The sequence below is a fragment of the Juglans microcarpa x Juglans regia genome, chromosome 3D (genome assembly GCF_004785595.1).
Source record: "Juglans microcarpa x Juglans regia isolate MS1-56 chromosome 3D, Jm3101_v1.0, whole genome shotgun sequence".
Lineage (NCBI taxonomy): Eukaryota > Viridiplantae > Streptophyta > Magnoliopsida > Fagales > Juglandaceae > Juglans > Juglans microcarpa x Juglans regia.
In genome coordinates, this window is record NC_054598.1 from 9,001,639 (window position 1) to 9,023,998 (window position 22,360).

General features: G+C 39.0%; 1 protein-coding gene across 1 annotated transcript; it reads left to right on the forward strand.

Moving 5' to 3' along the window:
• The first annotated feature begins 10,477 nt into the window (after positions 1-10,477).
• Positions 10,478-21,522, forward strand: LOC121254804 (endoplasmic reticulum metallopeptidase 1-like). Its single transcript, XM_041154963.1, is given in 23 exon segments — positions 10,478-10,940; positions 11,294-11,379; positions 11,574-11,675; positions 12,090-12,157; positions 12,160-12,195; positions 12,302-12,402; positions 13,403-13,490; positions 14,138-14,226; positions 14,810-14,949; positions 15,051-15,216; positions 15,372-15,507; positions 15,670-15,766; positions 16,708-16,837; positions 17,205-17,264; positions 17,362-17,480; positions 18,002-18,126; positions 18,768-18,824; positions 18,827-18,991; positions 19,348-19,508; positions 19,936-20,099; positions 20,898-20,980; positions 21,070-21,155; positions 21,251-21,522. Coding segments are annotated over 23 exon segments (2,616 nt in total). The 5' UTR covers positions 10,478-10,727; the 3' UTR covers positions 21,395-21,522.
• Positions 21,523-22,360: the final 838 nt, after the last annotated feature.

Genomic DNA, 22,360 nt, shown 5'->3' on the forward strand with positions numbered 1-22,360 from the left:
GAGTTTTCTTTCGTAGTTTCAATTTTCTCCTAAGCAGCCGCAACCCTCTCTCAAACAAACTCGCAGCGGTGCCGACAGCCCTCTCTTGGTTGTCTCTTAGCCCTCCCCTCACGCAGTTGTCTCTACCATTTCAACGGTATGTAAATTTGTAATAATATTTTTAGGGTTTAGGCTTTTACTTTTAGGGACTTGTCATTGTTTTTGATTTTCTATTTTTTCTATGTTATTTTGTTCAATTGCAATTATTTGATTTTATAGATATTAGTTTGAAATCTCATAATCATGTATTCGAGATTTAGGATTTTTAAATCTGGTATTGGAATGAAACAACTCGTCCTCCAACGCGCTTTTACTTTCTTTTCAGATTTTGTTAGGTTTGACAGAAGTTTTTTTCAGAATTTTTTGTTACAACCAAATAATTTTGCTTGTGAAATTGTGAAACCTGGTATCCAAAATGGGCTTGAGTTCTGGTTTCTCTAGTAGGTATTTTTATTTACAAATAGTACGTGGGATTTGATTTAACTCTGGACAGTGGACATATTACAAATAGTACATAGGATTTGTTTTAACACTAGACAGTGGACATATTACAAATAGTATGTGGGATTTGTCTGTGACTGTGAGTCTGTGATTTGTTTACTCTTGTAGTGGTTGACTTTATATCTAATCTAATTGTTGGTTGTTTATTTTTCTAGATGGAGTCCTCTACAAATGATGGTTGACCCTTTCTGAAGTAGTTTAAATCCGATGATGGTTGAAGGTCTCATATGTGCACAAAATTGGTTTTGTTCTTCTTTTACTCCAACAAACCTTAGGACTTTAATGGATGAAGTGGAGGAATTTGAGAAGCAGCTAGATATGGGTATAATAAATTTACTTTTGATATCTTTTGTGGTTTGTTTTGTTTTATCTTTTATGTTATGTAACTTTATTTAACTTGTTTTGTTTTAAATTTTTATGGATAGAACTTGTTGGAGACTTTGCTGATTCTGTGGAAGCGTCAAATTCAATGCCTACCGGCCCTACACCCAATGCTGATTAAAAACTAAAGATGTGAGAAGATTGTTGGTTATGATTTCTGATATTGTTGGTTTTTTAATCCATTATGCTTACCTTTATCTCTGGTTTTAAAACTCTAATCATATGTATTGAATCATCATTATTTATATTGTTGTCTGACAACCATATATAGTAAGATCATCATCAGCTATATTAATTAACATATGTAATTGTAAACCCAATTATAGGTCTGATCTGCACGCACCCACCCCAAAGGAGAAAGAGAAACTTTACATTTATCAATGATCATGCATGGTTATTAGAAAGAAAGACCAGTCGGTGGGTTCCAATATAATCTGATCAATTAAACAACTTATAGATTTATTTTGCTTTTACTCATTGAATCTGACTTGGCTTGGTTTTTGCAGATTGGTTGCTAAGGGACCTTGCTTTTGGCATTTTGAGTTTGCTTGGATCATCCTATAATTGTATTCTTCTTAGTTGTTAGTTATATTAAGTTGTTAACTCATCTTATTTAATATTGGTGTCTCCATGTGGACATTGCAGTATCTTAGAGAGTGTGTTTTGGATTGTAATTTGTAATATTTTTTTTTTTTTTGGTTTTGTAACTTCTTTTTTCTTTTATTTGGACTCCATTTTTTTAAGGGCAAGTTTTTTTAATATTTTTTAGCTTTAAAATGTACAAAATGTGAAGTGGGTCGAAAATAATTGAAATTGGGCAAAAAAAAAAAAAAAAAAAAACAAATTTGGATTGGGCTGAGTGGCCCATTTTGGGCATGGTCTAGACTGAGTGGATTGACTAGACCAGACCGGACCGAAAGGGACTGATCTAGTCCTGTCCTATGTAGTACTCGGACTGGTCCAGGATGGAAAAACCTTAGACCGAATAGGTCTGGTCCGGTCTACAAAACCCCCTAGGGACCGACCGGACCCTACCAAATTCACCCCTAGTGGGGCCTGCAGTCCAAGCTCCTCTGTGTCCAGACTTTCCCCGCCCGTAATAGTTTTGCTTTGCATATGGCGGAGATGGAGAGGGCTGTTACCAGAGCATAAATGTTGCACCTGAGGAGAGCGTTGGAGTCATTAGAACAATCTCGAGCTAATGCTGAAAGGAAAAGTCAAGAGGCGGTTGCTGCCTTGGCCTCCTCCAAAGAGAGGCGTGAGAAAATGGTCGAGGAGTTGGCTCAGAAAAAGGAGGCATTCTGGAAGGAGCACCACCAGAGAGACATGAAGATAGTTGATCTACAAGCGGACCTGTGCCAAGCGCAAGCTAGGTACAACAAGTATCAAAAGTAGCATGCAATGGTAAACGCCCGGCAAGACCAAACGCTGGCGAATGTGGTCAGGCTGGCTGAGAAGGTGAAAGGGCTGTAGGGGGCGCGGGAGAGGTTGGAGTCCCAATTGGCTGCTGCTAACAACGAGATTATTCGCCTGCACCCCCAATTGTCCGCCGCCAAAGCCGTTCGAGACCAGTCCTTTGGATATGGGTACTAGGCGAAACTGGCTGGTCTGCAAGCGCATTTGCTATCCAATCCTCAGACTATTTTAAGGAATCTAAATTTGAAGGATTTGGAGCCGGATGCTGCTGCGGTCCAGTATGCAAATGCTATGGGTCGCGACGTGATGCCTGATGCCTGATGCCTTCCCACATCCCCTGTTGCCACAGTGAAATTTTCCTTTGTTTGTGACAAGTGTTGGGCCCTTATTTTGGGCTTTTTGTAGTTACTGCCCTTTTTTGGGTTCTTTGTATTCTTTGGATATTGAACCTGAACAATTTATTTTCTCTTGGCCCTTGAATTGGCCATCTATTTTTGCATATGGCTTTTGAGTTGGTTCTGAACTGTTGCTTTGTTACTCCATGTAGTTTTGTTTTTGCCTCTCGGTAGCTTAGTTTGCTTGTTCAACCATCTGTTATGGATGACGACTTATTGGGGGGGCTAGCCAATAGCTGGCTCTGGGGTCTTCTGGCTCCCACGCCTGTGGGCTTGCTCTATGAGTTGTACTCGATCTTGGTGGTTACCAGTTAGGAGGTCGCGGGTCTTCTGACCTCCACGCCCTAGTTGGTTGCACCGCAAGTGTGTAACTCGTCCTTTGGTGGCTAATTGTTGAGAGGGTCGTGGGATCTTCTAACCTTCATGCCCTTGTTGGTTGCACCGCGAGTGTATAACTCATCCTTTGGTGGCTAATTGTTGAGTGCACCGCGAGTGTGTTACTCAACATTTGGTGGCTAACTGTTGAGAGGGTCATGGGGTCTTTTGACCTCCATGCCCTTGTTGGTTGCATCGCGAGTGTATAACTTGACCTTTGGTGGCTAACTGTTGAGTGCACCGCGAGTGTGTAACTCGACCTTTGGTGGCTAACTATTAAATGCACCGCAAGTGTGTAACTCAACGTTTGGTGGTTAACTGTTGAGTGCACCACGAGTATGTAACTCAACCTTTGGTGGCTAACTATTGAGATGGTCGTAAGGTCTTCTGACCTCCACGCCCTTGTTAGTTTATGATGGGCTGAATGCTTACCCACTTTTATTGCCTTGAATTCCGTCAAAATATACATTTCAAAAACCAAAATTGTCTTTAAAATAAATGCATAAGACAATAAACTTCTTAAGGGTAAAACCTTTTTAGGTGTTCGGAATTCCACGAGTGTTGTAGCTCTCTTCCTTCGCTGTCTTTGAGCCAGTATGACCTTGGATGGTTGCTGGCGGTCACTACTTAGGGCCCTTCCCACTGTGGGCCGAGCTTCCCTTCATCTTGGGTCGTGACCCCTGTTTTCCATAGGACCAGGTTGTCGACCTTGAATGATCTGGGTTTAACCCGTTTGTTGAAGTATCGTTCGGTCTTTCTCTTTCTGAGGATGTTTTGGACTTCCGCCTCCTCTCTTATCTCTTTGAGTGGGTCTAATTGCTCGCCAAGAGCCTGGTCATTCTCCGTTCAGTTAAAGTGGCTAGTGTGGTATGTGGGCAAGCCAACTTCCATGGGGGCGACTGTTTCACTTCCGAATGCTAAAGTGAAAGGTATCTCCCCTGTTGGGGTCTTCACTGAAGTTTTGTAGGCCCACAAGACTCTTGGAAGCTCTTCTGCCCACTCGCCTTTTTGGTCGCCCAATTTCTTTTTCAAGATCTCGATTAGGGACTTATTTGTTGATTCTGCTTGCCTGTTTGCCTGAGGGTGCCCGGGCGATGAGTACCTTACCTTTATCCCGAGCTCCTGGCACCATGCTCCGTGATGCTCTGAATCGAAATGCCTCCCGTTGTTGGAGATTATAGTGTTGGGGATCCCAAATCTGCACACGACATTTTTCCATAAAAACCTGGTGACGGCTTTGGCTGTTATGGTGCCTAGAGCTTTTGTTTCCACCCACTTCGTGAAGTAGTCTACTACTACTATCATGTGCTTCACCCCACCCTTTCCCGGTAGGAATGGTCCGACCAAGTCAACCCCCCCACTGGGCAAAGGGCCATGGGGAGGTGATGGAGGATAATTTTTTTTGGTGGGCAGTGTGGGACTGGGTCGTATGTTTGGCACTGAGTGCATCTCCTAGCGAACTGTTTGGCATCCTTGAGGGCGTTGGGCCAATAGTACCCTATCCTTAGGGCTTTCCTCGCTAAGGCTTTCCCGCCCGAATGGTTACTGTAGACGCCTTCGTGTATTTTTGCGAGGACATACTGCGCTTCTTCGGGTGAGATGCACCTTAGTAAGGGTGTTGTGAAACCCTTTTTGTACAAGACGCCACCGATTTTGACAAACCGCGTCATCTTCCACCTGATCTCCTCGCCGCCTCTTTTCGTCGGGGAGCATCCCTGTTTCTAGGTAGTTTTCTATCTTGATGGCCCATTCTGGCGTCCAGGGGCCCACCTGTGTTACTAAGATCCCAGCGGCTGGTACCTTGATCAGCTTCCTCTACACCTCCCATCAATTCTGCATCATCCTTCGTTGATGCCGCCCTTGCCAACCTGTCCTCTACTGGGTTGTCTGCTCTTGGAATTTGTACTATAGAGAAGTACTCGAATTGGTCGCGAAGCGCTAGTATCTGCTTGAGATACTTTTTCAGCTTCTCTCCCTTGGTGGCGTAGGCCTCTATTACCTGGTTCACCACTATCTGGAAATCAGCTTTTACCTCAACCTGTCCGGCGCCTAACGCCTGGGTAGCATATAGTCCCGCTATCAAGGCCTCATACTCTGCCTCATTATTAATGACAGACCTACGTGTATCATGGCCCCCCTAAATTTTTTTTGAAAAATCAAAATATACCCTAGTTTTTAATCATAATTTTATAAATATAGAAAATGGTCACCAAAAACATTTATAATCCCCATATGCTTTGTAAAATTTTATAAAATTCCAAACTTATTAATATGGATCCCAAATTTTTTTGTTATACAATATTAAGCTTCTTAATATGGAGTCCAAAGTAAAAATATAAGAAAAATCATTTAAGATTGGTGATCTATATAGAAAATAGTTGAGAGGTTTTATCCTCTAGACTTCATTGAGCAAGAAAAAACTTATTTAAGGTTTCTATTATAAACTATTATATGCTTAATGTGACACAAAAATATCTAGAGTTTACATGAAACTTAATAAACTAGCTTAGATACTAAAATGAAAGATGACATTCTAAAAGATCACTTGATAGTTTCTATGAAGCAAATAAATTCTAAATATTTCATTACAAAAATAATAATGGATGAATATTATTTCATGAAACTCTAACAAAAAAAATCTGAAACATATATTAAGACGTTGTATTTTTAGAATTTTTTTTTCTACGTGTATATTGCAAATTATCGAGATCTAATTTTATTTATAGTTATGTCTTTATTAATTTTGAATTTCAATGTGTCACACACTAGAAAATTTGGCCCCACCTAAAAAAAATTGGTAGTCCTAGAGGTGAGCATTGCCATATAGCGATGCTCCTGACCCGCTTTTGTGATAATGTGGATCCCGATGCCGCCCCCCATTCAACAAGTAGACCCGTCGACAAAAAATGTCCAGGGCTAGCATGGGGGTGACGCTGCGATCTCTACTTGGAAACCGTTGAACTCGAGTTCAAAGTCTGCGAGGGCTTGGCCCTTGATTGCGTTTCTGGGTGCATAGTTGATTTCGAACTCACTAAACTCAATTGACCATGCGACCAGCCGTTCTGAGGAGTCTAGCCTTTGTAGCACTCTCCTGAGAAGATGTTCTGTTAATACTTTTATTGGGTGAGCTTGGAAGTATGGTCGCAGCCTTCTAGCGGCTATCACTAGCGCAAATGCCAGCATCTCCATACGTGGGTATCTGAATTCGGTGTCCTTTAGGGTGCGACTCATGTAATAGACTGTTGCCTGGTTTCCTTTTTCCTCCTTTACTAGGACGGCGAACACAACTTGGGGGGATACCACCAAGTAAACACATAGGATGTCTCCTTGATTAGGCTACCTCAATAGGGGTGGATTGGTCAGGTACCTCTTCAGTTCTTGGAAGGCTTGGTCACACTCTTCATTCCAAGTGTGTACTTTCCTTAGAACTCGAAAAAATAGGAGGCAATTATTCGTGGACCTCGATACAAACCTATTCAAGGCTGCCACCTTTCCTGCTAGTCGTTGGGTGTAGTTGATAGTTCATGGCACAACATGTTCAAGATTGTTTCTATCTTCTCAGTGTTGGCTTCAATTCCTCTCTCCGAGACTATAAACCCCAGGAATTTGCCCAAGTTCACTCCGAACGAGCATTTAGATGGATTAAGCTTCATCTTGTATTTGTGCAGCACTGTGAAGGACTCCTTGAGGTCTACTAAGTGTTGGGCGACTTCCTTGCTCTTCACCAGTAGGTCATCTACGTACACCTCTATGGTCTTCCCAATCAGGGGCTTGAATTGACCAACCTTTGGTATGTCGCCCTAACGTTCTTCAACCCAAAGGGCATTAATTGGTAGCAGTAGAGTCCTCTGTTGGTTATGAACGCCGTCTTCTCCACATCCACCTTATTCATCCTAATTTGATTGTACCTGAAGTAGGCATACATAAAGCTCAAAAACTTGTGTCTGGCTGTGGCATCCATAATAATGTCAATCTGGGGGAGTGGGAAATTGTCATTGGGACAAGTTTTGTTGAGGTCAGTGAAGTCCACGCACATCCTCCATTTACCGTTGGCTTTTTTTATGAGTACTACATTAGAGAGCCATTCAGAGTAGTGCGCATGTTGTATGAAACCTGCAGCTAAGAACCTATCGATCTTTTCAGCTATGGCCATGCACTTCTCTGTGCTGAACGACCTCCTCTTCTGTCTTACTTTCTTGGCCTCTGGATTGACGCAGAGGCTGTGCTCTATGACCATATTATCAACTCCCGGCATATCTTCGTGACTTCAGGCGAATACATCTCTATGTTCGATCAATAACTGTTGTAGGGCCTCTCGGTATTCTAGTGGGAGCTTCGTACCCACTCTCGTGGTGGCAGTCGGGCGTTCTAGATGTAGCTTTACTATTTCTAAGGGCTGGTTGGCCTTGGCTTGGAGCAGGTTGCTTTCATCTCTGGCTTTTATGTCATGTTCCTCCTCTACTCGAGGCAGTGGTGGCGGTCGCTCCCCTGAGTTACCCACTGAACAAACTGTCGGCACTCCCGCCTTCAACTCTTGGACTTAACACTCTTGGGCCAATATCTGCTCACCTCGAATTTCGTCGACTCTTGCTTCTGTTGGGAACTTCATTTTAAGGTGGTAAATGGAGGTCACCACCTTTAAGTTGTTGAGGGTTGGGCACCCCAGTATGGCATTATAGGAGGACGAAGCTTTAACCACCAAGAAGTCCATCATGCTGGTGACCGCATGGGTGCCTTACCCCACCGTGACTGGAAGCGTAATGGCCCCAATGGGTTAAACAGTTTCTCCCGAAAACCCTTTGAGTGAAGAAGGTGATGGTCACAGTCTGTCAGGGTTAATGCCCATTCTAGTGAATGCATCCCAAAACAAGATATCAGCTGAACTCCTATTGTCCACTAAGACTCTTCTGGTCATGTAGTTGGCTATTAGCAACATTACTACCAAAGCGTCATCATGCGGGTACATAACCCCTTCGCAATCCTCATCCCCGAACGAGATGGTCGAGGTTGCCCCCATCCTGGGGTATTTGCATGGCCTGTCTGCCGTGTATACTTCGTGATACCTTGCCTTGCGAGCTTGGGCTTTTTTGCTAGATGTCGTAGCGCCGTCTCCAGCGAAGCCATTTGCTATCATGCGGACCTCTACAAGAGGGGCCTGCTCTTTGTCCCTTCCTGGCCGAGGAAAATTATTCCTTCTTGGTCTTTCCTGCCTTTGGCAGGGCGCTTAGGGCTCCTACTTTGCCTTTGCTCTCATTGGCGATTCTCCTCCCTCCGCGGCCTGATGTAATCGGCCAACATCCTTTCCAACTCCCCACTCCCGAACAGCTCGTCGACCCTCTTTTTCAGGGTGATGCAATCTTCGGTCCAGTGGAAATTGGTTTGGTGATACGTGCAGTGGCGCTAGCCCCTGCCTGGTGAATGCTCTTCCTTTCTTGCTACCCTATTGTTCTCCTGCACATTGTGGTTGTTGTGAATTAGGCAACGCCCTTGGTCTTGGTGAATGGTGTATCAGTCACGTTTGTCATCCTGGTGCCCTCGGCTGTTGGCCCTTTTGTCTTTATCTTTGGAATTGTTTTGGTTCCTGTTCTCCGATTTGGTTTCCTACGCATTAACGAAGTCATCTACCAGGTCCGTGAACTCCTTTAAGGTGGATGGAGTCCTTTTGGCCAGTTCAACCATGAACATGCTTCGGGGCCATATTCCTCCCAAAAGGGTGGCCAATGTGAGCCTTTCTTTGTTGAAGCGTGTTCGGTAGGTTTTCAGGTTCTCACCCTCCTTTTGCTTTATGGTCAGTAGATAGGCGGTTGGCTTACGGCGCCTTTTACTTGCCATGAATTGTGTAAGGAACTGTTTTGCTAGCTCCTCAAAACTGCCAATGGATCCGAGGTGCAAGGCTCCAAACCAACCTCGTGCTATTCCCTTTAATGTTAACGGGAATGCGCGACAAGCCACCTCCCCGTGAAGGGTCATGTGTTCTTTAAAATTTTCGAGGTGATCAGAGGATCTTGGATCCATCATATAGGTCAATCTGCAGTACCTTAAATTTTGACAGTAGTGGAACCGCCATGACCTCCTCGCTGTAAGGGAGGTCTGTTCAGGTAAGGAGCTGCTCCACGGAAGAGGAACCACCCATCCTCTTCGCCATCTCCTTGTACTTGTCAACCAGACTGCGTAGCTCGTCGTACATCTTTTTCTTTTCCATCTCTTCGCTATTTATACCCCCTCCGCACTGTGTGCATCTCCTTCAACTTGCTCGTTCTGGACAGGGGGTTATCCTTCTACCGTTTAAACTCCTCGTTCTCCTTTTGCAGTTGCTCAACAACTGCCATTACTTGTTTAAGTCTTTCTTCTATTTCTGCTAACCTCATCTCCACTTCCGCTGTGCTTGTTTCTGGATCTCAATGTACGTGTGACGGTTGGCATGTAAAAATCACGTTTAACGTATTTAAGAAGATCCCACAAATGGTGCCACTGTAAATGATGTGTTTCACACCACCAACCGTACAGATGACCTGCAAAAACAAAGGGGCGGCACTGGTTACCTTGGAGAATCTCTGATACTTAAGTCAGTAACACAATATGAGAATAAATATATGTAAAGATGAAGATAAAAATGTTTGTTACGTCTCGTAGGTTATTTATAGAAGTGCATGGACGTGGTGTGACGGTAACTGACTCTAATCACCATTCCCGAGTGTATATCCTTCATGATCCCTTATTAATCGGAGGGGAGATAACTCTTGTTTTATAAGAGTTATCTTCCCTAGGGTAATCGCATCCAACTGTGGATCAAACCTCTTACTTTATGAGAGTTATCTACCACATAGTTATAGTTGCAGGCTCTTCGGTTGTGGCCCTCCTAACCCTAAGTTAAAGGTTTGAGCCGGTTTCATAGTTGTGGAGTCGGAAGCTCACGGTGTAGGATAGTAAATAGTAGTTGATGAGAAAAATTCTTCTACAAATTATCCTACGTCAAAATAATATTATCTTAACCAAGTTGTTAATATTTGTGGGGTTAAGGTTACTTTTAATTTAATATTTATCATTTTTAATTGTAGAGATAAATATATATATATATATTTTTATATAATGAGGGTTGAGAGTTTTGAACCCAGTATAAAATATCATCTTCAATATTTTATCACATATTAATTATAGTAATCGAATTGAGTGATAAAATATTGAAGATAGATAAATAATTCACGTCTGACTTGTAAATTTTTTTAATAATTTAAGCATTTAATTGTCATTTATTTCAAGCATTCGATTTTGACGTATAAAATTACAATCTTTTCACGAAGAAAATGTTTTGAAAATTAATGCGATGGAGCCTGTACCAAAAACATGAGCGAAAAACCGGTTCCAACCCTCGTATTGTATTTGGAGTTGGTTCCCCAGGACAAACGCAACGCGGGAGGTGCCTCCGTTCGTATCTATCTAATCTCTCTCTTTCCAAGCCGACTCCGCTGACAAAATCCAGCATATTCCAAATCCATCAGTCACTACCATTACCAACCCTACCCCTGTCACTCCTTCCCTCTTCTACGTATACATGGATGCGTAAATCTTGTTCTGCTTGTGTGTTTAAACTCGGAGGGGACGATACAAACGAGGAGTAGAATGGCTTGGAGGTTGAGTGCCGCGGATGTGTCCGGGTTCAAGTTCTTGCTTTCTCTGGCTATCATGTATGGGCTCATGGCGATGTTGGCCTATTCCGTCGTCCACATGAAGTTCGTAAAGCCGCTCGGGATCGACGCGCCGCTCGATCGCTTCTCGGAGGCGAGGGCGGTCGAACACGTCCGAGTTTTGTCCAAAGAGATCGATGGTCGCCAAGTGAGACCAGTTCTTTTGGCTGCTTCGTTTTGTTTTTGAGATAAAAATCGAATTCTATTAGATGTCTTCAAAGTTCTTATTTTCATGAAGTTTTGTTTCGTGGTTAATTGGATTTGTTAGTGTTAATGCTCCGTTTAGTTTCCGGGAAAGGATATAGAAGGAAAATAAGATGATTTTTTTTGTTTCTTTATTTTGTTTCAAAATTACGAATTTCATTTCCTTACATTTTTCTCACTCATTTTTTTTTAACGTATCTTTGTGAGCCTTTTTTTACCAACAAAGAAGAGAGGGGGGCTGTGAACCGTAAGAGAAGCCTTTTTCTTTTTAAACTTTTTTGTTGGATTATTTTACAGGAAGGGCGTCCTGGTTTGCAAGAAGCTGCTCATTATATCAAAGGCCAGCTGGAAATGACGAAGGAGCGGGCCGGGTCCCATATTAGGTTGGTCTATTCATTTCCATGTTGTTATGAAGTTTTGTCCTTCAGTTTTATGGTTGTTTGTTTATTTCATTTTTATGTCCAACGTCGAAGTTGTAGCTCGATTTTGTCTGGTATTATTGCAGTTAAGCTGGAGGAATTGGTTGTTTATTTGCGTTTTGATAGTTTGCAGTTGTGCCCCGATTGTTAATTTGCAGAGTAGATGTCGAGGAGACCATTGTTAATGGCTCCTTCAACATGATGTTCTTAGGCTACAGCATAACTTTGGCGTATAGAAATCACACAAACATTGTTACGAGGTACTTCACATTATTCTGATTGAATTTGTGCTGAGGTTATTTGCGTTTTTACTACTGGGTCCCACGCACGTCCAGTGTTACATGTGAGGTAGTCGTATTGCGGATTACCATTTAACTATCAAGACAAGCATGCGAAGCTTCATTATTTGATGCTATTCCGCACCTGTAAATCTGTAAAGGGACAAAAAGAAGAGAGGTAGGGAATAACTTGTAAATGTGCTTTACTAGGAGAGAATGAGGAAGCATCTGGACAAAGACTCCAGGAATATAACATTCGTTAAGTTGGAAACTTGTAAAATGCACAGGATTGTAAGAGGAAACTTGTTAATCTGTGTATTTTATATGAATAAATAAAGCATTATATTTTTATTATTTTATGCATGCCAGTATGGATTAACCTGCACCAAATGACAGGATGTCATCGGCAGATTCACTAGACACTGACCCGTCACTTTTACTGAATGGCCATTTTGATAGCCCCTTGGTTCCCCAGGTGCTGGTGACTGTGGTTCCTGTGTTGGTGGGTACAATGAAATTCCACAACTGTTAGAGATATTATCTTGGTCATTCTTGCTTGATCGGTTTATATTCTCATGTTTACTTCTGTCCTTTTTGTTTTGTTTTAGCATCAATGCTGGAAGTAGCAAGACTCACTGTAGACTCTGGTTGGGTCCCTCCTCGGCCTATTGTTTTTCTTTTTAATGGTGCAGAAGAGCTATTTATGTTGGTAAGAATTAAGACATAATGGTATTGCTTTGTCTGGAAGCAACGATATTTTTACTTTGGAATCATTTTTACCGACTTTTTTGTTTCCTCCCTCTAAAACTCTCTCAAGTATGTGCTTTACCTGGTGTCCTGTTGTTTTATTTAGGCTTTTGCCTCTTCAAATCAACCGCATGGTTGAAAAAAGATTATGACTAAGTCGATGCGAGTACTTAATTTTTCAGATGTACAACAGTACAAGTTCAATTTGTTTGGCTTTAATATCATCCACCCCTTAGAACACTTATTCATTTCTTTTTCTATAAAGTAGGACATATGTTACAATTTATCACAAATTGACAGAGGCAAAAATTTTCTAAAGCTATCTCTTACAAACTAATTAATTAAACGGAGTAAATAGAAATATGTGGCACGGCACCCTCCTAAACACATATGGCAATGTAATACTCCGGATTATGTATAGGAATGCGGCGGAATCTCACATTGTTTGGGAGGGAGAAGTTCAAGCTCTTTATAACGATTTCAAGGGGCTTCAATTGTAACAATATCTAGTCCTTTTAGAGTATAGGCCCGGATTTGACTTAAGCCTTCCTTGAATCGTTATAAATGGTTCAAAGCTAATGGAATGGCTTGACGAGGACGTCGTGAATTTAAGTGGGTGAGGTTGCAATACCCCGGATTCTATATTGGAGGTGGTAAATGGAATTCCACATTGTTTGGGAGGGAGAAGCTCATGCCCTTTATAATGATTCCAAAGGGCTCCAATTGTAACCTTATACCTTGAGCTTTCCTTGGGTTGTTACAAGAAAATAAGGCAAGCCAGAGTGCGACACAAAAAGTAAAACGAAAGTGAACAACAAAAAAGCAGCCATCACAATTTATGCTAGCCAAAAATTATGTAGTTAATATTTCTGAAATTTCATTTTACTTTTTCTTTCTTCCTGTCATATGCTCTCCTAGTACGGGTAAGCTTATGAGATGTTTATTTGCATCTGCTGTTTCAGGGTTCACATGGTTTCATGAAGACAAATAAATGGCATGACACAGTTGGAGCTTTTATAAATGTTGAGGCATCTGGTACTGGAGGTCTTGGTAGGATATGATCCAATGCCTGTATTATTTTTTGAAAAATTTTAGATCGCATGCTTATTATGGCTGTATGCAGGAGTACAATTCTGCAACTAACTGGTCTGCACTTTTTATTCTTTTAGGGGGTAACTTAGACGGCAACCAATCACCGAGAAAACATGCAAACCAACTTCCTAGGATAATCCAACTGTAATATAGACTAACTCAAAAAATAATGGGGACATTGTTGTGTAATGAAATGTTTGACAAACGACTTCAACAGAGATGAAATGTATATGCGATAAATACTAATTGGTGCTTGCTTTATAAAAATAATGGGGGACATTGTCGTGTTATGAAATGTTTGACAAACAACTTCAAGAGAGATGAAATGTATATCCAATAAATACTAACTTGTGCTTGCTTTCCATTCCTGATGATATGTTTACTAAAACAGGAGCAACAATTTCCTGTTTACTTGGGCTATGCCTATCTCAGTATTAATAAAATCTCTTTTACAGTTAAAAAATACGATAGGAACAATTGATATATTGAGAATCGTCTTCTTTGTTGATAGAGGATAAGGACTCTAATTTCGTTATTTCTTCCCATTCCATATATATTGTTGTGGTGCCATAACACTGATTTGTTTCTGCTCTCCAATTTAACAGATTTAGTTTGCCAGTCCGGACCTGGTTCTTGGCCTTCTCACGTCTATGCCCAATCTGCAGTATACCCAATGGCACATAGTGCAGCCCAGGTTTTTATTGGTCTTTTATTTATTTTTTTAACAACTTTCTTATAGTCTTAAATTCAAATCTAGGTGTTGACCATTTCATTTCTTTATGATTCATGTGTACCGAATATTGACTTTCATTATGATGTAAAAACAGCACAGTTCTTTCTCATTTCCTCTTGAACCTTTGTTTACATGATTTTGTTTAATGTTTCAAAAATCATGTTGGCCATATTTACAATTTCAAAGTGAGGTTAGGGCAATGCATTATATCTACAAGAAAAAATCTACACAACCTCCTACTATTCACACAACTTCCACACACCACACTTTTTTTAATTTTTATTATTTTTTTCTTTTATCAAATATTTAATATATGAATAATGAATAGAACAATTGAATTAGTTTAAAAAGAATAAACTAAAAAGAAAAATTAAAAAATTTAAAAAAATGTGGTGTGTGGAGGTTGGGGAGGTTGTGTAGCATTGTTCATGTGGATGTGTGCACGTGTTTTTATCCCCTCGACATTTTAATGTGCTTTGGCTGCAGTTTTCACCAGTTTCAGCAGAACTGATTTAATTGCTAAGATTCTATTTTTTATGTGCAGGATGTTTTTCCTGTTATTCCTGGAGACACAGATTACCGAATATTTTCCCAAGATTATGGCAACATTCCTGGGCTGGATATCATCTTTCTCCTTGATGGTTATTTTTATCATACCTCCTATGATACAATGGAGAGACTATTGTATGCATTACATCTGCTATTTTGGTACATATTTAGTTAATTGAGATCTTTATGCTATTTTGTTCTCAAAAACTTCTCTTATTCATTTTTAATGTCTCCAGACCCGGAAGCATCCAGGCACGTGGAGAAAATTTGTTCAGCCTAATTAAGGCCTTCACCAATTCTTCTAAGCTACAGAATACCCATGATAGAGAATCTTTTGCCACTACTTCCAATGAATATACAGACGAACGGGCTATTTTCTTTGATTACTTAACATGGTTCATGGTATGGTTTCATTTATAATTAATGATTTATTTATCAAAGAAATAATTAATGATCTGATTATGATACATGAGTTGTCTACAAGTACGATCGCACTTGATGACTAATATTGTTTCTTTCTATCTCTTCCTTTTTTTTTTTTAATATAAATCTTTCAGATATTCTATTCAAGAAGAGTTGCTGTGGTACTTCACAGTATTCCTGTTGCCATCTTCCTTAGTGTTCCCTTCATTTTGTGTTTACTGTATTCTGGATTGCGTTCTTGGTTTGCAATCTTCTGTGATTTTACAAGAGGTAAATGGTCAGTGTTGATTTTTATTTGTAAATAATTCCTGAAGCTGTCTTTCAATGTTCAGTTTTCATAATATATTCCAGTTAAGAATTTTAGTTCTCTAATCATCATCATCATCATTATTATTTGCATTGACGCCGCTGTCAAAATTGTTGATTTAACAGGAATGCTGTTCCATTTTGCTGGGATTATACTTGCAATTATTTTCCCAATTTTATTTTCCATTCTAAGGTTGCTGTTCTCTGGTCATGCAATGAGCTGGTGGGTGGATATATATTTTTTAATTACCGTTCCTGTAAAATAATCTTGCTAATATTGTTATTTGTATTGGTGTTGAATGACTGGCGTGTTGATTGTCCATGAAATCGAGTAGGTTATAAGAGTTTGGGATTCCATATAATAATTGATAAAATAGTTTCTAGTTTTATGTTATAATATTTTATTTCAAGGCAATTCATTTCAGCCGATAAAACTTGTTACCATCAAGGAAGCTCTTCCTTATGCTTGACAATACTTTCTCGATTTCTCTGGTTGACCCTGTGGCATATTACAACTATTGGGCAAGTCATGGCTAAATTAAGGGCCCTTTTGGATGCTTAGAATATCTCAGTACATCTGTGAATAGTAATGAAATTGCTTGAGTTAGGATGTTTTATTGGGTTTTGAGAAGAAAATAGAAAAAGTTGAATAAAAATATTATAAAGCTAAAAATTGTTTGAATATAATTTTTATTTTGAAAATTGAAAAAGTAGCATTGTTTTTTGTGTTTTGTTTGGAAGTTTGGAAAAGTTATAATGATTAGATTATGATTAGATGAAAAAGTTGAAGATTTGAAATTGAAAGTGTTTTGTGTTTGTTTGGGAAGGAAATATCTAATAATACTTTGGAACAATTGTGTTGCCAAACGGACCCTAAGTGACCATGATATGAACATGTTTATTCTAGGCTTGACCATGCCTCAGAGAGAGATCCAAAAGGATTCGACCAAGACAAAGTGATAAAGTATTTGCAAGATTTCAGATGATATATTGAAATAATATGGTTACTTTTTAATTCCCATCCAATTTTATGGTGTTGAACTTCTAGAAGACACAAATTCCCTACTCTTTAGAGTAGCTCTAGTTCCATTTCAGGATTGAGTTTTTGCACTTTAGTATCACTGCATTGCAAGGTTCTTCTAAACATGCTGAGCCGTTATGCAGGTTTGCTCATCCATACTTGGCTTTTATGATGTTTGTCCCCTGTTCACTTGTTGGTCTGTTAACTCCAAGAATTGTTTGGAGTTGTTTTCCCCTGTCTCAAGATGTTTCAGACCTGAAGACTTCAAGAGAGGTACATTTCTTTTGGAAATTTTTATATTTCCTTGATCAAGGCCAAGATTATCATACTATCTTTCATAGATTTTTTTCCTGGCAAAGTGGATGGATAGGCCTCTCTCTCTCTCTCTCTCTCTCTCTCATCTGTTCAAGTTTCAGCACACTTTGATTTAGTGGATCTTGCTAAAATTTATCTATTTAGTTTTTTCCTCCTGATGCCCATGGCATGGAATCCCAAAGTGTTGGGCACAACTTGCTGCACCTGTATTTCGAAATTTACTTAAATCTATTTGTTGGGATCATTTTCTACTTCAAGTTTCTAGAACCACAGCAGATGCTTAATGCAGTTGTTTTAGCACTGATCTGAAAGATAAATCTTGTAGGCACTATCTAACGAAGCAAGATTTTGGGGAGCTTTTGGGTTTTATGCCATACTCACTTTGGTACGTGTTGGCCACTGTAATTAGTTTTATTAGTCAAATGTAGTTATATTGCAACACAAAAGAATTCAAAATGTCTAAAGAACCTTTATAAAAACAGGCTTATCTTGTAGCTGGTCTGAGTGGAGGCTTCTTGACTTTTTTTGTGTCTGCCTCTATGCTTGCTGCATGGCCTTTCTTTTGCTTCTCAGTCAAATATTTCGGATGCCATTCACTCAGGTACTCTTTTCAATGGTGATCGGTTTGATTTCTTTCTTCTGTGAGTCTTATATAAATTTTACAAGAAGTTCATTTGAAAGTAAATTAATAAATTATGTCATGTCTGGTTTCCAAGTGTTTATGGGTAGTGAAACTCCTACACGTGCAAAGGAGTGTGTTAGGCTTCAGCCCAGCCAAAGAAGGAAAAAAGGAGTGTGTTGGGCTTGTCTGGGGACCTTGTATTAAGGTAATTGATCTCTTGAGAGAGGTAAAAGTATCTAAGTGGGAATGGTGGCACTTTCCAGATTCTCTATTGCTACAATACCTAAATACAGGATTTGCCAAAATCATTGAAATGGTTGAGATGTTTCAGTGGACTTTCTTCGTTCTCATCTGGATGTTGGGACAACACACTCCTTGTCTCTTGTTTCAGATTCTCTGTCGCACCATGCCTTTTCTCTTGTTTCAGCACAGAGATTGCAGTCATTTCATCGGATGTCTCATATTGAAAATTGCAATCTGATTGATTTTGGTTTTGTCAGGTCAACAGTATTTTACATAATACCCCTGATTCCATGCCTTACGTACTGTGTTTACTTTGGGGGGTTTCTTGCTCAATTTTTGATCGAGAAGATGGGTATGATGGGTGCTATTCCACCCCCGTATGGTTAGTTTTTCTGAGCTTCTATCTTTCTTTTTGCACTGCTAATTATTTATTAACCTTCATTTACATCAAGACTAGCACAAAATTGTTTTTAGATTTCTTATAGTGGAGGGCGTGGGTGGGGAGCGGACTCATTTTTCACTCTATACAGGGTGGCTACTGTGAAGCCTAGAGTCTTGATGCGTGAGCTGTAGCAAGAATGTTTTACTTAAATCAGTACTGCCTTCATTGTTTTGATATAGTGAAGCCTGCATCCCTGGAAATCCTTCTCCCTGTATATTATTAGTTGTGGAACTTATTTATGGCTGCACTACTCAGTGGGCACTTGGATAGATCAGAGATTTGGCAGTTAAAGTTAATCAAATAGATGTTTCCACTTTTTTAATCAATGAATTATACCTTACAACTAAAATTTTTTTATTGGGAGAAACTTTATAAACTGGCGAGTCATGTATCTTATTCACAACTTCTGCTAGGTTGATTTGTATTCATTTTTGCCTTATGGAAGTCTGAATTCTTGAACTTTTTTTGATAACTTTAAGTTGTCTTCTACAAGGCAGTTCAAAGTCAACAATCTGCAATATTTAATCAACCGAGTCTTATGAAATTAGTGTTAGTAATGATTATCAGGTCTTTGCTTTCAGGATATTTCCTTCCAGACATAATAGTGGCAGCAATAATTGGAGTTGCAATGGGTTGGTGTGTGGGCCCCTAATACCTATATGTGGTCATTGGTTGGCGAGGTCATCAATTTTTCAACTTTTGCTGCATCTTACCGTGCTTGCTTTGGCTCTGTCATCACAATTCTTTCCATACAGCACAGATGCACCTAAGAGGGTTGTCTTCCAGCATACATTCCTTACTGCAGGTACTGAAGTTGCCAGTATTATATGTTAAATGAACCAGAGAACACATATTTTGGAAGTCTTCTTTTTGGTCTCAGAAATGTTTTACAAACTATCTTCAGAAACACTTACAAACGTTAAAAAAACATATATATATATATATTTAGAAAACACTACAAAACATTATTTCATAACTTTTCAATATCTAACAAGTTAAATACTATTATATTTTGACCAGTATTACACTTACAGTTTATGATTTTTGAGTATTAGCATGCTGTTTCTAGTAGTGGTCTCAGCTACCCCAAACCCCTCAAAAGAACCTCCTCTGTTGGTTGCTAATCCAAAAAAAATATGTGTTTACTTCTGGAATTCACAGATGGAAATCAGGTTGTGGACTCTTCTTATGACTTTTCTGTAGTGGATTCCAATTCTTTAGCTTTTGTTTTCAAATATGCACCTGAAGTGGCAAATGAATTACACGTTAGTTCGGAGTTTTCTTTCGAAGCTGCTACATTGTCTCGCCGGGAGACTTGGATGGTATGTGACAATGAAGTTTCAAGCCATTGTTATGTTAAATACATGAATTTGATGGTTTTATATGCCTTCTTAAGGTATGGATATTGGACTTTTCCATTTCAAACTCATGATGTCCTTGTCAAATGGTAGTCCCCTCATCCCTGCATGAAAATCCATATTCTTTTGTTTCTTCAAGATCCGAGCCATATTAACATGCCGGTTTTCAGCAAAACTCTCTCTCTCTCTCTCTCTCTCTCTCTCACACACACACACACACACACGCACACGCATCACAGATATGTGAACCAATTGTTTTGTTGCAACAAATGATGGCCACAACTATAAAAGAAAAACACTGGACACAAATATGGAGCTTTGTCATCCCCCATTAAATTTGTGAAGCAAAGTGATGCAACATCTGAGGACCTCTCTCTCTTTCTTTCCGCAGGCACTATTTCCAGTTTCTTTTTTGTTCTCAAGAAGCTTGAAGTTCCCTACACAAAGTGATGGCATTCTGAAGCAGTATAAATACTTCCCCCATTTGTCTGTTTATAAGCAACATACAATTTCTAGCAAAGGATCTCGAAGAGTTCACTTGGAATTTTCCTTAGGGTGAGTGGTTTGAAATGCACGAGTTATCCATGAAGTTACATTGTTCTGCATATGACAAACATTTTCATGTGCATTTACAATTTCAAAGTTGTGAACACCTTTAGTGGCCGACATAGGCATAGTTTAATATTGAAAGTGATAAATATTCGTACTTTTTATATTTTTATTATCAATGTAGATTTTCCTTTACTCAAATTACTTATTTCCAATATGTTGGACTTGTTTTCTGGAAGATTTCCTGTTATTTGTTTTGAATGACTTGTGCCCATTTGTCTCCCTGTAATTATGTCTCGTTAAGGTGTAACTTTATGCTTCTATGCACAGATGCTTATCCACACTGCATTTGTGTCTTCTGTAGTTCAGAATTCATGATGTGCTCTCATTATCTAGAAACCTTTATTGTAATACACAATTGGTGCATGCTTGAATGCACCCAAAAACAAGGGAAGAATCAAAGCACGATACAAGGAGGTGCCGACTATGAATTTGCTTCAGGCCAAAAAAAAAATGTTCAGTATAACTTTGTTTTCACCGTGGGATTCTTGTTGCTGTAGTGTGAAATCCATAACAATCACATATTTGACATAGGGATGCTCATTGCAATAGAGTGAAAGCAATTCTTTTACATGATTATCATTACATAGTAACTTGTTTTAACACAGTAACTTGTTTTACACGGATGGAAACGGTCCATTCATATGTTTAGAGCTAGTTGAAAACTTAAATTTTCATCACATGTTATGAACCATTTTATCTGGCTACAAGTTTGAACATCTTTAAGTGTTATGTTCATGGCAGTTCCTTAGAGGAGGTTTGGGTTACAGTCCTAAACATTACCGGTCCCTTATCCAGTTGGTCATTTGCAGATAATGTTCTTCCAGGTATGAAAATTCTTTCCAATTCCAATTTGATTTTGGCCTATGGTATTACCCTTTGTTGTATGGATTTTAACATTGTGAAATTGGTACAGCTCCTGAAACATTAGACGGTGGTCCACCTTCATATATATGCAGACTTAGCGGAGCCAGCCATGAGAATTGGACCTTCTGGTTAGAGGTAAAGCCTGGTCACTATTAGTAGTAGTTTATGTTTTTGCCCCTATCTTTCTTGCAGCCGTTACCAAATCATGCACAACTTCGTGATTTTGGCAGGCTAGCAGTTCTGAAGATTTGAGAGTGGAAGTTGCTGTATTAGACCAGAAATTAGTTGGTGGGGCAAAGAAGTTGAAAAGCCTTTTTCCGGACTGGGTGGATGTTACTGCTTATTCTAGCTTTATGTCCAGTTATGTTTTTTAATCCCACACTGACAGTTTTTGTTTTTATTTTTTCCAAAATACCAAGAAATGGGCTTTGCCCCATATTAGTTGGGAAATTTAAATCTCGCATGAGATAGATTAATAAAGTTAATCTCAGTCTTGAAAACATCCAGTGCTTCATTCTTCTCCATCTTCTTTACAATCGTCTCCCATTTTGCTCTACACGGCTGTATCTTCAAGAAATGGTAATAAATAATGAAAAATGATATTTGCAGTTGTAGAGTGTGCAAGTGTTGCATAACTTTTTTGAAAAAAGTGAATAAATGCGACTCACATAAAAAAATTAATTAATTTTTTAGCAGTAGATTTTACTTTTTTTCAAAATGATTGTATAGTATTTACGCATTTCACGACTATATATAGTATTACTCAAATAATTGACAAAGCATATTCCGAAGGTAACATAAATTTGCTTTAGAGCTTTTAGACTATTGGAAAAGTTTAACCTATGACTTGTAATTTTTTTTTTCCTTGAGAAAAAGCTCTAAAAGACTCCATCAAAGAGTGAAAAAGAACAAAAAAAAGGGGATGTGATCAAAGATAATTGTGTATTTACTGTCATAATTTAAAAATAATAATTGATATTATTTAAATAGAGATAATTAAAAGAGAATTACTACTTCTACACAAATTTTTATAAAATTTAAGTCGCGACCCACATTGATTTGGCAATGACAATGTCAGTCTTGGCTCAACAAAAAGTTAACTAAATAATAAAATTCAATAGAAAAATGAATTACGTATTAATGTGTAAAATAATTTATGTAAAAGTACTGTATTGACAAAGTAATTCTCTAATTATAAATAAAACAGAAATAATTGTGATGTGAAATAAGACTCGATCCAAAACATCAGTTTGTGATTTAGTTTTGTATAATATTTTTATGACTTAAATATTTTCATAAAATTAACTACACAACAATATAAGGCCACTTATTATATGGGC